The following is a 14594-nucleotide window of genomic DNA, read 5'->3' as shown; positions in this document are numbered from 1 at the left end:
AGGTGGATAAGAGACATGGTCAAGCAGGACAATCTTTTAGACACCTGGTTTCCATTTTTGTCATATGTTAAGGTGTGTGTGTGGGGGTGCCGCTTAAAACTCATTTTGGAGAAATGCTTTTTCTTGAAGAGTGTATCTGCTGGGTGAAATAGGGACACCAGAACTGTCCCTTATAGAAGTAACTATTTTCTGTGTTTAATACACTTCTTGGTGTATTTAGTTGCTGGTGTGCTTGCTCTTTATAATCCCCCGCCCCCGCCCCACAGATTTTGTCTGAGTCCAGTGCTACCAGGTGAAACAAGGGGATTCAGAAGCCCAGTTCTCCCCAACCACACACCTGAGCATGTCACAGATTAAAACAGGGACACTTTCAAAGCATCTCTATTTCTCTATCACTTGGTTCAGTTCCCAATCGTCTCAACCTCTGATGCATAGCTGAAAGCTCTTTCGTCTTGCCATATGACATTTTCTTCTGTCCTGCAATAACCTGTCCTAAAAGCAAAAAGGAGTGCTTTTGTTTTTTAAAAGTATGCAATATAATATTACGGTACCCTCAGTGTGGTGTAGTGGTTAAGAGCGGTAGATTTGTAATCTAGGGAACTGGGTTCGCATCTCCGCTCCTCCACATGCAGCTGCTGGGTGACCTTGGGCTAGTCACACTTCTCTGAAGTCTCTCAGCCCCACTCACCTCACAGGGTGTCTGTTGTGGGGGAGGAAGGGAAAGGAGATTGTTAGCCGCTTTGAGACCCCTTCGGGTAGTGATAAAGCGGGATATCAAATCCAAACTCTTCTTCTTCTTCCGGCAAATGTAATGTAAAAGAAAGATAACCAGTGGCCAGGAATGGTGAGAGCTGGAGTCTAGCAACATCAAGAAGACCAAACATTCCTTACACTTGATTTTAATATTTATAAGGTATTTTGTTCTGTGTTTTTGTGCATTATAACTGGATTGCAGAATCCGTGCAAGTGCACAATCTGCCTAGGAGTTGCATTTTGATCCACAAGCAAATTTGGGAGCCCCAGATTGAGTTGGTCTGCCATGAAGTAGACTGGACAATTTTCTCCATCTCTCACACATGGCACTAAACATCTGCTTTCATGCCATGAAAACAAACAGTTGCTGATTGCTACAATTAAACTATATGCTAAAAGCTAAGGAGCAGGCCAGGGTGGATTTTTTTACTGATTAGTTAGCAACCCCACAACTCCAGCACAGAAATTATATTTCCTTGGAACATCGGAGGGGGCTTCTATTTTTAGGTGGGATTCAATTGCATATTGGCAAATTCAGGTTGTGTAATTATAATTGATGGGGGTGAGTTTGTACAACACACTTCTCCCCCAAATCAGCCTTTTGGTGATTAGGAAAGTGATTGGGAAATGTAAGAGAACCTTTTCTTCTATGCAACATTGTTTAACCTCCCCACAAGCAAACCAGAGTGAATGCTCAATAAACAGCCGACATTGTCTAATCTCCCTGAAAACAAAACAGGGTGAACGCTTAAAAAACAGTTTGCCTGGAAGCACCAAAAGACCCAGTCCGCAAATGACTCTTCTTATTGTGAGGAATTCAGCACCATTTGTAGGAGGCTTTGTGCGCTTAGCACGCCTGGAGATAGACAGAATGGAAAGATGTCCTTCATGGCACGTTTCTGTCTACTGCTGCTGTGGCCCAGCTCATGGTGATCCCCTGAGGCGCATTCATGTTCCCAGAGGCATCATGAAATGGGGGAGGGGGGGGTCTGTGCCTACATGGGCAGATGTTCTGAGCCTTGACAGACAACAGCTCTGTTCTCTTCCTGGAAAGTTCAAGTTCCCATAGAATAACCAGACAAAACCCACCATTGTCCTTGAGTAATGCACATTTATTTGGGATAGTTCTGAGAGCAGATTGTGAAAGGGGTGAGTGGGCAAGGGGGCTGAATGTCACAGCAAGTGAAGGGAGGAACAGACCTGAAGGAACTTTGGCACAGCCCAGAGGCATTGTGGGTAATCTATTACCTGCCTGCCATTTTGGTTTCGATTTCAGTATGATTCTAGTTAAAGAAAAAAGGGAAAGGGGAAAAAATGTGGCTATAGGCCACAGGAAGTGGTAGGCTTGTAACACAATTATCTGTTTCCTTGTTATGCTCACAATGGATTATTATCATGCACTCAGTATAGGGCTATTTTCAAAAAAGGCTTTAGGAAGTTTCATTTGGTTCGCAACACAGCCACCAGACTGTTCTTTGGTGTGGAGTTTACTGATAATATCACTCCACTGCGCTTTCAAGTGCACCAGCTACTAGTTTGCTTCATAGCTGGATTCAAAGTGCTGCCCTTCTAAGATTAGTTCAAGGGCCTCACTCAGCTCCCAAAGCAAATATCCCCCCACCCAGATTCCACTGATTTTTATGGTGACAGTGAAAAGAAAAGAAAAAGTAGGCATGGCGCTGAAGTGGGTGGAGCCCAGCATTTGGATAGGTATGCCGTTCTCAGGTGTCAGATATTTGAGGAGCAGAGGGGGCACAACAGCCTCCCTCCCTAGTTGATCTGCAACAGAGGAAGGGAAGTAGGCTACATGCTGATGTCTGATTGTGTGACAAGAGTGTGTGGCATGGTCCCGTTCACTTTTGGCCACACCCACTGGGAGGTAGACCAAGGTTTCCAGAATAGGTTAGTCACTTCGGCTTCATGGCTTTAAACCAGGGATGGGCTACCTGCAGCCTTGCTCTATTTCAAAAGTCCTTTGCAAATGATCAGTTGAAAGAACTGGCAAAGGTTTTCCTGGCCCTCAATGGATGAAGAACTTGGAGTAGCGTTTTTGCCAAAAAAATTAATGCTCAAATCAGTGTGTTACATAGGCAAAACAGGGCTCAAACACTCAACAAGTGTTGTGCATGGGAAATGAGCAAACAAACAGGAACTCCATCTGGAGGACTGGACCTATTATGAAGACAGATGCAAAGAATTTATTCAGATTCTGTGCAATTTCCTTATCCTTCTTTAGTACGCCTTTGACTCTCTTGTCATCCAAGTGTCCAGCAGTCTACCTAGGTGGTCTCATGACACTAATGTATTTAAAGGACATCTTGTTGGTGTACTTAATGTTTTTAGCAATGCACACTTCTAATTCTTTTTAAGCATCCCTTACAGTCTGATTACACTGGGAGGGGGGGAGGTGTTGGAGGCTGAAGAGGTAACAGGGTTTAGTGAGCAGGAAGAGGCTGTGGCAGAGACCAGCCAAGAATCAGAGGCAGAAGCAAAAGCTGGAGAAGAGGGACCAGGAGGCAGAGTTGGAGGTAGGCTGCTGAAGAAGCCAGGGAGTCTCCCCCTCCCACTGTGACCTGCTCTCTCCCCCTGCCCCTTCCACATCTCTCAGTACATGAAGAGGAATGAAGAAGGCAGAGCAGAGAGAGACAAGACGAAGGAGCTTCAGGTTGCTGGAGAAGGTGCCAGTGCAGGAAGAGACTTAGAGAGTAGTGGAAGGTGAGGACCTTCAGTTCTCGCAACTGCCTCATTGGGGCAAGACCTACTGGGAAGAGTCGCTGTGATCACTAGGCTTGAGCTGTGTTGTTTCTCTGAATAAAGAGTGATACCTTCACTGATACCTTGTGAGTTATTGCTGACTTGCTCCCGGCTCCCACCTTGACATGGGGGTGCCCAGCACTGCAGAAGAAGAAGAAGAAGAAGAGTTTGGATTTGATATCCCGCTTTATCTTAAACCACTGAGCCTAGGGCTTGCTTATCAGAAGGTCGGCGGTTCGAATCCCTGTGACGGGGTGAGCTCCCGTTGCTTGGTCCCAGCTCCTGCCAACCTAGCAGTTCGAAAGCACGTCAAAATGCAAGTAGATAAATAGGTACCGCTACAGCGGGAAGGTAAACAGCGTTTCCATGTGCTGCTCTGGTGTGCCAGAAGCGGCTTTGTCATGCTGGCCACATGACCCGGAAGCTGTACGCCGGCTCCCTCGGCCAATAATGTGAGATGAGCGCGCAACCCCAGAGTCGGTCACGACTGGACCTAATGGTCAGGGGTCCCTTTACCTTTACCTTTATCACTACCTGTAGGAGTCTCAAAGCGGCTAACAATCTCCTTTCCCCTCCTCCCCCACAACAGACACCCTGTGAGGTGGGTGGGGCTGAGAGACTTCAAAGAAGTGTGACTAGCCCAAGGTCACCCAGCAGCTGCATGTGGAGGAGCGGAGACACGAACCCGGTTCCCCAGATTATGAGTCTACCGCTCTTAACCACTACACCACACTGGCTGCATGCCATATTCCTCAAAGCAGAGGTGGGGAATGTGTGCCTGCAACTGATATATTTGACCACCTGTCAGTCTGCATCACCAATGGTCAGGGGTGATGGGAGCTGGAGCCCAGCACCTTCTGAAGGGTCCCCAGGTCTCCCCCCTGCTGCTTTAAGGAAAGGGATGGAAAAAAACAGCTACATCGCAAGTGAATCCTCAGTCATACATTCTGCTAAAATTCACTGCATAATTGTAACAGCTGATAATGCTATGGGGACTGGCAGACTGCCTGCAGGTATAGAAAAAATTAACAGGTAGCTCCTAGCAGCTGTGAAGGAATGCAGACCCTGGGGACGGGATAAGTGGTCACTTCCAAACACTCAAAAGGCAGAATGGGTGGTGGTGGCAGGAATCTGAGCGACTCCAGATCTTGGACCATGTCGCAACCTCCCAACATTCCTTCCATACTACCTTCGCTGTGCTGGCACCAGGCCAGAAGGCCACCCCTTCCTCAGAGTCTTCTTACGTCCCTGGGTTGGAACGAGATCAGGCAGGTAAGCAGCATACCTTTGCCCCGGCCTTGTCCTGCCCAAACCAGACAGAGACGGCTCTTTGAGATGGGAATGTTAAGAGCTCTGCAATTTGCTGGGAGCCAAATTGCTGGGAACCGCAGGAAGGGAGGGTGATCTTGTGCTCAAAGGGTGGGTTACGATTAAAACGCAAGGTCAGGTGGTCCGCGGGACGTCTGCATGAAATATCCATATTGATTTCTAATTGCATTTTTATCGATTCTTCTGTTTCTCCTGTTCACATTCTGAATTGTGTGGGTTTCAAATGGTAAGAAACGAAATAAAAGCAAGAGAAATACAATTAAGGACCTACAACACCTAAGATGGTACATCATGATTACTAGTGTAGGCTGAACTGCAATATGCAGGAAGAGTTTGGGAACCACCAACCACAGTCACATTGCCTTCCAAGGGAAAAGGTACAGGGACCCCCATATCTTTTCACCCATGGGTGGGTGTCTGTGGAAGATGGTCTTAATCAGAAAAAGGCCCCCTGGGAAAAAGATTTCAGCAGTCCCACCCTACTGCCACTGCTCCAATCGGAATTTGCTCCTTCTGCCCCATGTTTGTGTTCAACTTAATTGTTTAAATTTCAGTTTAAAAACCCCACACATGAACCATCAGGAGACTGTTCATTTCTGCATCTAGATGAGCCTAACATGGGACTTTAGCTTCATATCCGGGGGGGGGGGGAACCCAAATATGCTTAGCTCACTTATGGCAGTGGAAAATTGTGAGCTGCTCTAATAATAATAATAATAATAATAATAATAATAATAATAATAATAATAAATTATTTATACCCCGCCCATCTGGCTGGGTTTCCCAAGCCACTCTGGGCAGCTTCCAACCGAATATTAAAAACAGTACAGCATCAAACATTAAAAACTTCCCTAAACAGGGCCGGTTTCAGTTGTCTTCTAAATGTAAAATAGTTGTTTATTGCCTTGACATCTGCTGGGAGGGCGTTCCACAGGGCGGGTGCCACTACCGAGAAGGCCCTCTGTCTGGTTCCTGAAACCTCACTTCTCGCAATGAGGGAACCGCCCGAAGGCCCTTAGTGCTGTATCTCAGTGTCCGGGCTGAATGGTGGGGCTGGAGACGCTCCTTCAGGTATACAGGACCGAGGCCGTTTAGGGCTTTAAAGGTCAGTACCAACACTTTGAATTGTGCTCAGAAACGTACTGGGAGCCAGTGTAGATCTCTCAGGACTGGTGTTATGTGGTCCCGGCGGCTACTCCCAGTCACTAGTTTAGCTGCCGCATTCTGGATTAATTGCAGTTTCCAGGTCACCTTCAAAGGTAGCCCCATGTAGAGTGCATTGCAGTAGTCCAAGTGGGAGATAACAAGAACATGCACCACTCTGGCGAGACAGTCCTCCACACCTGCCCACCTCCTGTCCTCCCAAAACAGTACTTCTGTCTTATCAGGATTCAACCTCAATCCGTTAGCCGCCATCCATCTTCCAACCACCTCCAGGCACTCCCACAGGACTTTCACTGCCTTCACTGGTTCTGATTTAAAAGATAGGAAGAGCTGGGTGTCATCTGCATACTGATGAACACCCAGCCCAAACCCCCTGATGATCTCTCCCAGCGGCTTCATATAGATATTAAAAAGCATGGGGGAGAGAACGGAACCCTGAGGCACCCCACAAGTGAGTGCCCAGGGGTCTGAACACTCAACCCCCAACACCACTTCCTGAACACGACCCAGGAGGAAGGAACGGAACCACTGTATGACAGTGCCTCCAGCTCCCAGCCCCTCTAGACGGTCCAGAAGGATGTTATGGTCAATGGTGTCAAAGGCCGCTGAGAGATCCAGCAGAACTAGGAAACAGCTCTCACCTTTGTCCCTAGCTCGCCGGAGATCATCAACCAGCGCGACCAAGGCAGTTTCAGTCCCATGGTGAGGCCTGAATCCCGACTGGAAGGGATCCAAATGGTCCGCTTCTTCCAGACGTGCTTGGAGTTGTTCAGCAACCACCCGCTCAATCACCTTTGCCCAAGAATGGTAGATTTGAGACTGGGCGATAGTTGGCCATATTGGCCGGGTCTAGAGATGTTTTTTTAAGAAGCGGTTTAATGATCGCCTCTTTCAGTGGGTCTGGGAAGGCTCCCTCATAGAGGGAAGCATTCACCAACCCGCGGAGCCCATCGCCCAGCCCTTCCCAGCTTGCTTTTATTAGCCAGGATGGGCAAGGATCAAGGAGACAGGTGGTCGGTTTCACTCGTCCAAGCAGCCTGTCCACATCCTCGGAGGTAACAGATTGGAATTGATCCCACACAACTTGACTAGACAGGGCTCTAGCACTCTCCCGCCCTGGCCCTGCTCCCACGGTGGAGTCTACCTCCTTCCGAATCTGAATCTGGCCATTGGGATGCTGCCAGGGACCATCTTTTAGCAACCATCTAAATTATGGCCCAGGGCTGAACAGCTTGACATGGCAAGCAGCCTTCTCTCTCTAGGTCAAGGCAGGGGTCCAAGTCTCTTCCAGTTCTTGTGCTTCTTCCTAGCCCACGGGGGCGGGAGAACCTTTGGCTCAGGGACCAAATCTCTCCCCTGGTGCTTTGCACCCTGATTGTTTTTACCTGGCTGGAATGTATGTTTGATAATGCCTGTTCCTTGCCTGGGTGGAGGATAGAGAGGACTGTGTGTGCACAACAATGATAAAATTGACATTTGTTGCTTCATCCACTTTTACTTGGGATCCTGCCCACCCACCACTGGAACATGGCCCCAGGAAACCTGCCTAGAAGGGAATGCGGCCCCTGAGCTGAGGATTCCCCACCCCTGTTGTAGCCCAAGGCATCTCCTGGCCCTTTTATAGCTTCTTCCCAACTTCTTGGAAGAACAGAAACAGCAGGAAAGTCAGTAACTACCGTCTCCCCTCATCTTCCCTCTCCCCTGCTGGACCAGGCTCCTCCTCCAATACGCTGCCAGTACAACTGTGCCCCCATCCCCAATATGCCAATGTCTGCTTTTTAAACTGTGAGTAGCTCATTTCTAGCCATGTTGGTCATTTACAAGAACCATGTAACAGAAAGAATTGGGAGTCTCAAGTTTGCTGGTATTCCTCTTCCCTCCCCCTCCCTATTTCCTTTTGTGTCATCTGTTTTTGGATGGTAAGCCCAAAGGCTGGCACTGTGTTATTCTTACTGATTTGTAGGCCATGCTGGGAGCTAAACATCAGGGTATAAATGCTTTGAATGAATAAGTGTAGAACTTTCCCTCAAGAGTAGGCTTCAATAGCCTTGAAAGGCAAGGGGGGTCCTAGTGATTGCCATATCTCACTCATTCTTTCACCCCACCCCATGCAGATTGACAGACAGTCATTTCCAAGATGCAGCCCAAGTTAACTCTGGCCCCCATCCACACAGCCCACAGGTTTCTACCACAAACAGATAATTAACGAGACACACAGGCAACCGTCTACTGAAAACTTTAATGAAACAAATAAGTTAATAAGTTAATAAAGTGAGGTACTATTCATTGTCTCAGAAACAAGGTTTATTTGGAAATCCATTGGAGGGTCCACCTCATTTACCTTGGTTGGTCAAAGCCATGCCCCTCCTCTCTTCCTCCCCCAACCGCACAAGCCCCTTCTCCCTCCCACTTTTGGAGACGTCCGTCTTGGATGGAAGACTTGGGGTGTGTTCTCCAAAGACGCCGTGTTCAGTGCATTGAGAGGTGGGGAGAGGTGGGCTTCGGTGGGCTGAGAAGTCAGGAAGAGCTCTAGCCATTTCTTCAAGACACATGCATGAGCATGCAAAGGAGAAAGGTGCACGGGAGGCCAGAGGGGTTTTGTGGCATGCACCCTAAGGAGGCGTGAAATGGAAGCAGGGCCTTCCCCCTAATCTGATATCTCCTGGGGCAACTGGATCACCCTGGTGATGTTGCCTGTGAGGTGAAAAGAAAGGGATAACCTTCCAGTTTTAAACCCTCCTCCATCTTCATGTATGACAATGGTGGTGGTGGTGGCGCTAAGAAAGAGAAGACAAAAGCAGTGGAGAAGGGAAGACAAAAAACCATGAAGAAGAGGAAGACAGAAACAATGAGGAAGAGGAAGACAGAAACAATGAGGAAGAGGAAGGACTTTGATCTGATCTCCTGCTTAAAAACAATTATTATCCAATCAGGGTGGGAGTACACTGTGAAATCCAGGTGGCCAGGTAGAGGCCAGAGAAAGGGGAGGAAAGGCAGAAAGGAACAAGCCATTCAAGCTTGTAAATTATCATGGGATGGCTCTGTACCAACAAGAATGTGCAATGGAAATGGAGAGCGAGGAAGTATATGGTCCCCTCAAACTACTAGATCTAAGGGCCACTGTTTACACAGCAGCAAGCTCAGGTTTGCGGCAGAGTGACAACTTGGCAGAGCTGCAGTCAACTGTGGACCTTTGACATGCATGCTGGTATGATGCATGTGCTTTTAGACACATCTGGTTTGTATATTATTTTTGCAGATGAATTTCTAATGCAGAGTTGGGAAATCTCAGGCCCATGGGCCTCTCTCTCTCCGGATCTTGGGGCTTTTCACAGGCCATGCCTCTTCCTAGTCCATGCCCCTTTCTCCAGGCCATGTCCTCCACAAGTGTTTTGCCTGTGTCCTTGGAACACAGGACACAAGTTTGCCTGGATGGAGAGGGATGTGCTGGATGTGGGTGTAGGTAGAAACCTCTGGCTCTTGCTTAGTTGGAATGTTGCCTACTAGACAAAAGTCAACCCTGTTGCTCCACCCACTTTAGCTTCTGGACCTGCCCACCACGGGCATGCAGCCCCTGGAAGCTTGCCCATCAGGGAATTCAGCCCTCAAGCTAAAGAAAGATTATCCATCCCTACCTAAGTGTTGTTGTCGCTGTTGTTTTTGTAATAGCACATACCTGGAAAGGTAATGTGTCGAGAGGGCCTTAGCCACTGATCTTTCCCCAAAAAGCACACTCAAGACTGAAGTCTACAGTGATACTTATTGCAATTAAGATTAAGAAAACAGCAAAACAAACTAATTGGGAAAACTTATTAGGAAGGCAAGTCCGAGAGCCAGTGAGGTGTCATGGTTAGAGTTCTGGACCTCGGAGACCAAGGTTCAAAGCCCTAGTCAGCCATGAAGCCCACTGGGTGACTTCGGGCCAGTTGTAGCTTCTCAGCCTGACCTACCTCACAGGGTTGTTGTGAGGATAAAACAGGGATGGGGAGAGCTATGTGCACCACCCTTGAGCTTCTTGGAGGAGAAAGCGGGATAGAAATATAGTAATAAAATAAAAAATAAATAAAAATACCGTATCATATCTGGAGGCACAGCCTCATAATGGGAACAGCTCCCAAAGATGCAGAGGTTGGGGCCTGAAATGATGTTGGAGACAAGCTTTGGGTGAGGATAGTAGGAAGGCAGTTTAGTGGGCTGCCTGCAGGAGACTGAGGGGTGGAAATCGGGGGTCAACCAGGGCCTGTCCGCTAGCAAAGGGGCTGGATTCGTTAGGTGGTCTGAGGGGAGGGAGGATCTAAAGCTACACCAGAGCGCCCTCCGTCAAGGTAACCACCACAAAACCAGAACCTCTAATCATGAAAGCCTAATGCTATTGGATGAAAGGGATGCACAATCCCTTGGGACAGGCTGGCTGTTGCCCTAAAGGTAGGAATCGGATGCAACACACCCTGCAGGTCACCAGGAACTTCTCTGCTGCTGGCCAGCTGAATTTGGCCTTCTTAGGTGAGCATATGAAGGCATCAGGATTGCCTCCGTGTCCTAGTCAGGGGAGGCTCAAAGTCCACTGATTGACTATAAAGATTGATTTCAGGTTGCATATTTAAGATTGTTGCATATCATGTTTGCTCTGCACCTGAGAAGCACTTCCCCTGCGAGGAAGGTCCCGCTGTGCTTATGATGTCGGGGCCACAGAGCAATGTCCACTACCTGGCGGGGGTGAGTGGGGGAAGAGCCAAGGTGCTTAAACACTGCCAAGAGCAGGAATAGACATTGCCAGTTATTATTCTCTTCTAGATGCAAAGGTAAGAAACCACATTCACTTGAGTCGCAATGCCCCTCGCTTTTGACCGGGGAAGAAAGGGTTACCTAGCATTTGCATAGCTGTTAGTAAGCATCTCTGACCTGGTAGAAGTCCGGAGCCAGAGGCGGTCAGATACAAGCCGATAAAGTAAAGTGTCTGGAACCACTGGTGTTATTTGCTGGGCTGGGGGAGGGGGCTGTTGGTGGTTCTTCAGCCCTGGTACCTCTGTTGACAAAGGAGGGTCCAGCCCATATGAAGTTGGATGCACCTGGAGATGCTTTTGGTAGCAGAGAACCTTAAAAGATGCTCATCAAAGGCTGAAGGGCAAAGGGTGGAGCCCTCTGCATCATGTTTCAGGCTAGTGTGGATTTCTCTCCATGGAGAAGACCACCTGCCCCGTGCAGTTCAGACTGCCAGGCGCTGCTATTTACGTAGCACTTTTTGTTTAAAAAGCCACAGAAGTGCCACAATGGCTCTACCGAGGGCATGAAAACTGCATCCTTCTTGGAACACCCAGTAATAGCAGCTTTGCTCTGCAGCTGGAAGACTTCAAGTAAAGTTGAGGTGCACTAAGAGAGAGGAGTCAGTTGGCACCCCACCAGGATGGCGAGGGTGACGAAGGGCTCTCGCTCTCGGAGCATTGTCTGTCAGAGCAGCCGGCAACGTTTGTCTATCCCTCCTTCTGCCCTGGAAGCGGAGAGGTGCCGCCCTCCCTAATATGGCTGGTGTGTAACGACCACATGGCTAGGCTGGATGCCATCTTAGTCCATGTTGGTGCTAGCCGACCGGGAGATGTTCAAGGTCTGAGCGGAGACAGAGATGTCCTCGTGGTCCACGGGGCTGTGGTAGTCGGAGGTGATGTCAGGCTCCCCGGTGGGGATTGGCATTGCCGTCAGGCTGATGGAGTTCACGGACCCTTTCCGCAAGCACTGAGAATAGACACCCAACAGCAAATCCAACTTGTGCTCAATGGACTGCACCTGCACAAAGCAAGAGAGGTCTGTCAAAGGCCAGGAGTGATGGGGGCGAGGACTCTGAACCTGAAGGGGAAGGCACTGCTCCCGAAAGAGTCCGTGCCTCCCCATCACCACCAGGCCGAGAATGTGGCATTGTCTTCCTCTCACAACTCCACTGTAGAAGACCCAGGAAGACCTGAACCTCCCCTGTTCCATTGCAGCAAGAGCCCTTTAAGCAAAGGATGTGCCAATAATTAGGCTGCATCTGTTGCTACTACTCTATCAGGGCTCCGTTTCAACTGCATGAACTCCAGAGCACAGTCTGAGCCCTGCTTTGTCTTGTATCTAGCTTGAACCTCACCGTATCCTACACCTTGGTTGAGCCTAGTCACACTGCAGAGCAGAAGAAAAAAGGGAGGGAGGGGGGGGAAAGGCCCTCTGGTCATAGCTGCCAAGTTATCCCTTTTTTAAGGGAAATTCCCTTATGCTGAATAGGCTTCCTCGCGAGAAAAGGGAAAACTTGGCAGCTATGCCTCTGGTGCCCCAGATCAGAGTGGAAAGGGAAAACCAAAGGGGAGAAACTCAACTTTCACATCTCTAGCTTCTAGATTTGATTGAGTCCCTAGTTGAAAAAGTAGCCTCAGAAAGTCTGTCACCATTGCAGCCAAGTTCTCTCTAATGAGTGTTCAGCGCAATTCTTTGATCTTATCACCACTATGTGTTCCAGCTGGCAACGAGGCCTTAGTTTAGCTAAATAAATAAATAAATACATTATTTCACATCCCACCTTTCCTGCCAAAGGAGCTCAGTGTGACAGACGTGATAAAACACTAAAAACATCTTAAAACATTTTTAAAAACTGACCACATATAAAGCTATTCCCAGCTGGGGGTTGCAAGAGGCCTCTTAAGTGTGTGCATTACAGACCCTACCCTCCCTCCTTCCCTCCCTCCCTCCTTCCTTCCCTCCCTCCCTCCTCCACTTCCAGCTGTACCTGCTTCTCCACCTTGACCACTCGGCCCATCATACTGAAGTCGTCCGCCAGCTCCACCTCCAGTGGTGTCTTCTCCCCTTTTTTCTTATCGATAGCGATAGCTCCCCGGCCCATGATCTGATCCACACTGCCAGGCAGGGAAGAGAGAAGAGACAGGCAGGAAAATGAAATCACAGATGTAACAATGCATGGAGGGTTAAGGATGCAAGGGCGAGCAACTATGAGATGGAGAGCAAAGGATACAAGTGCAAAGCATAGTGGGGACATAAGAGCATCAGAAGAGCCTGCTGGATGAGGCCAATGGCCCCTCTAGTTCAGCATCCTGCTCTCACAGTGGCCAACCAGATGCCTTGGTGGGAAGCCCACAAGCAGGACCTGAGCACAAGGACATTCTCCCCTCCTGCAGTTTCGAGCAACTGGCATTCAGAAGCACTTCTGCCTCCCTGCATGGAAGCAGAGCATTGCCATCATGTCTGCTAGCCATTGATAGCCTTCTCCTTCTCCATGAATTTGTCTAATCCTCTTTTAAAGCCATCCAAGTTGGTGGCAATTGCTGCCTCTTGTGGGAGTGAGCTCTGCAGTTTAACTGTTCTATGCATGCAGAAATACTTTCTTTCATATTTCCCAAATCTTTCAACATTCAACTTCATTAGATGCCCATGAGTCCATGTTCATGGAAGACAATCTTACTTGGCTATGAGTGATCACAGAGGAGGAGGAGGAGGAGGAGGAGGAGGAGGAGGAGAAGAAGAAGAAGAAGAAGAAGAAGAAGAAGAAGAAGAAGAAGAAGAAGAAGAAGAAGAAGAAGAAGAAGAAGAAGAAGACCACTTATAATGTCATAAACTCCAACCATATCACCTCTTGCCTTCACAGAGCTATAATTCCCAGCAGCCTTAAAAATAGAGTTCCCAGGATTCTTTGGGGGAAGTTGTTGTTGTTTAGTCGTTTAGTCGTGTCCGACTCTTCGTGACCCCATGGACCATAGCACGCCAGGCACTCCTGTCTTGCACTGCCTCCCGCAGTTTGGTCAAACTCATGTTCGTAGCTTCGAGAACACTGTCCAACCATCTTGTCCTCTGTCGTCCCCTTCTCCTTGTGCCCTCCATCTTTCCCAGCATCAAGGTCTTTTCCAAGGACTCTTCTCTTCTCATGAGGTGGCCAAAGTATTGGAGCCTCAGCTTCACGATCTGTCCTTCCAGGGAGCACTCAGGGCTGATTTCCTTAAGAATGGATAGGTTTGATCTTCTAGCAGTCCATGGGACTCTCAAGAGTCTCCTCCAGCACCATAATTCAAAAGCATCAATTCTTCGGCGATCAGCCTTCTTTATGGTCCAGCTCTCACTTCCATATATCACTACTGGGAAAACCATAGCTTTAACTATACGGACCTTTGTCGGCAAGGTGGAAGTAATTGGGGGGAAGTAATTTTGCTTTAAATGAAGATACCTTGCCTGATGCTAAGAGGAAGCAAGTGCCAAAGAATGGCTACAGATTTCTTATAAATGCTGGACAGGTATACATGGCACCTGCAAGCATACCAGTGCTACAAATTGAAGCCATCAAGTGGGCTTATATTGGGCAAAGTGATTCTGCATGTAAACCGGACTAATAAAAGCTATCTCGATTAATAGTTAACACCTTGAATTTGGCCTGGTAGCAAACTGGCAGCCAGCGCCAGACACCTGAGCGCTGGTGCTATATGTTGGAGGGTCTCACTCCTGTCACCAATCACGCTGCAACATTCTGCACTGACTGTAGGGATCAAGCACAAGGAAAGAAGCCCCATGAGCAATGATGGCAGTTGTAGTTCAACAACACTGGGAGGAAGGGAAGGAGGTTTTGG

At 48.4% G+C, this 14594-nt stretch overlaps 1 protein-coding gene across 1 annotated transcript in view; it reads right to left on the bottom strand.

Moving 5' to 3' along the window:
* Positions 1-7869: 7869 nt before the first annotated feature.
* The window catches only part of KCNQ4 (potassium voltage-gated channel subfamily Q member 4), a 91005-nt gene continuing 84280 nt past the window's right edge, over positions 7870-14594 (bottom strand). Inside the window, exons 13-14 of the mRNA XM_035121190.2 lie at positions 12752-12878; positions 7870-11781 (exon numbers count right to left, since the gene is read on the bottom strand). Of these exons, the coding sequence (XP_034977081.2) occupies positions 11563-11781; positions 12752-12878 (346 nt within the window). The 3' untranslated portion in view covers positions 7870-11562. The remainder of the gene's footprint in view (positions 11782-12751; positions 12879-14594) is intronic.

The sequence above is a fragment of the Zootoca vivipara genome, chromosome 6 (genome assembly GCF_963506605.1).
Source record: "Zootoca vivipara chromosome 6, rZooViv1.1, whole genome shotgun sequence".
NCBI lineage: Eukaryota > Metazoa > Chordata > Lepidosauria > Squamata > Lacertidae > Zootoca > Zootoca vivipara.
Note: the sequence above shows the minus strand (reverse complement) of the source record. Positions and strands in the feature narration are given on the sequence as shown.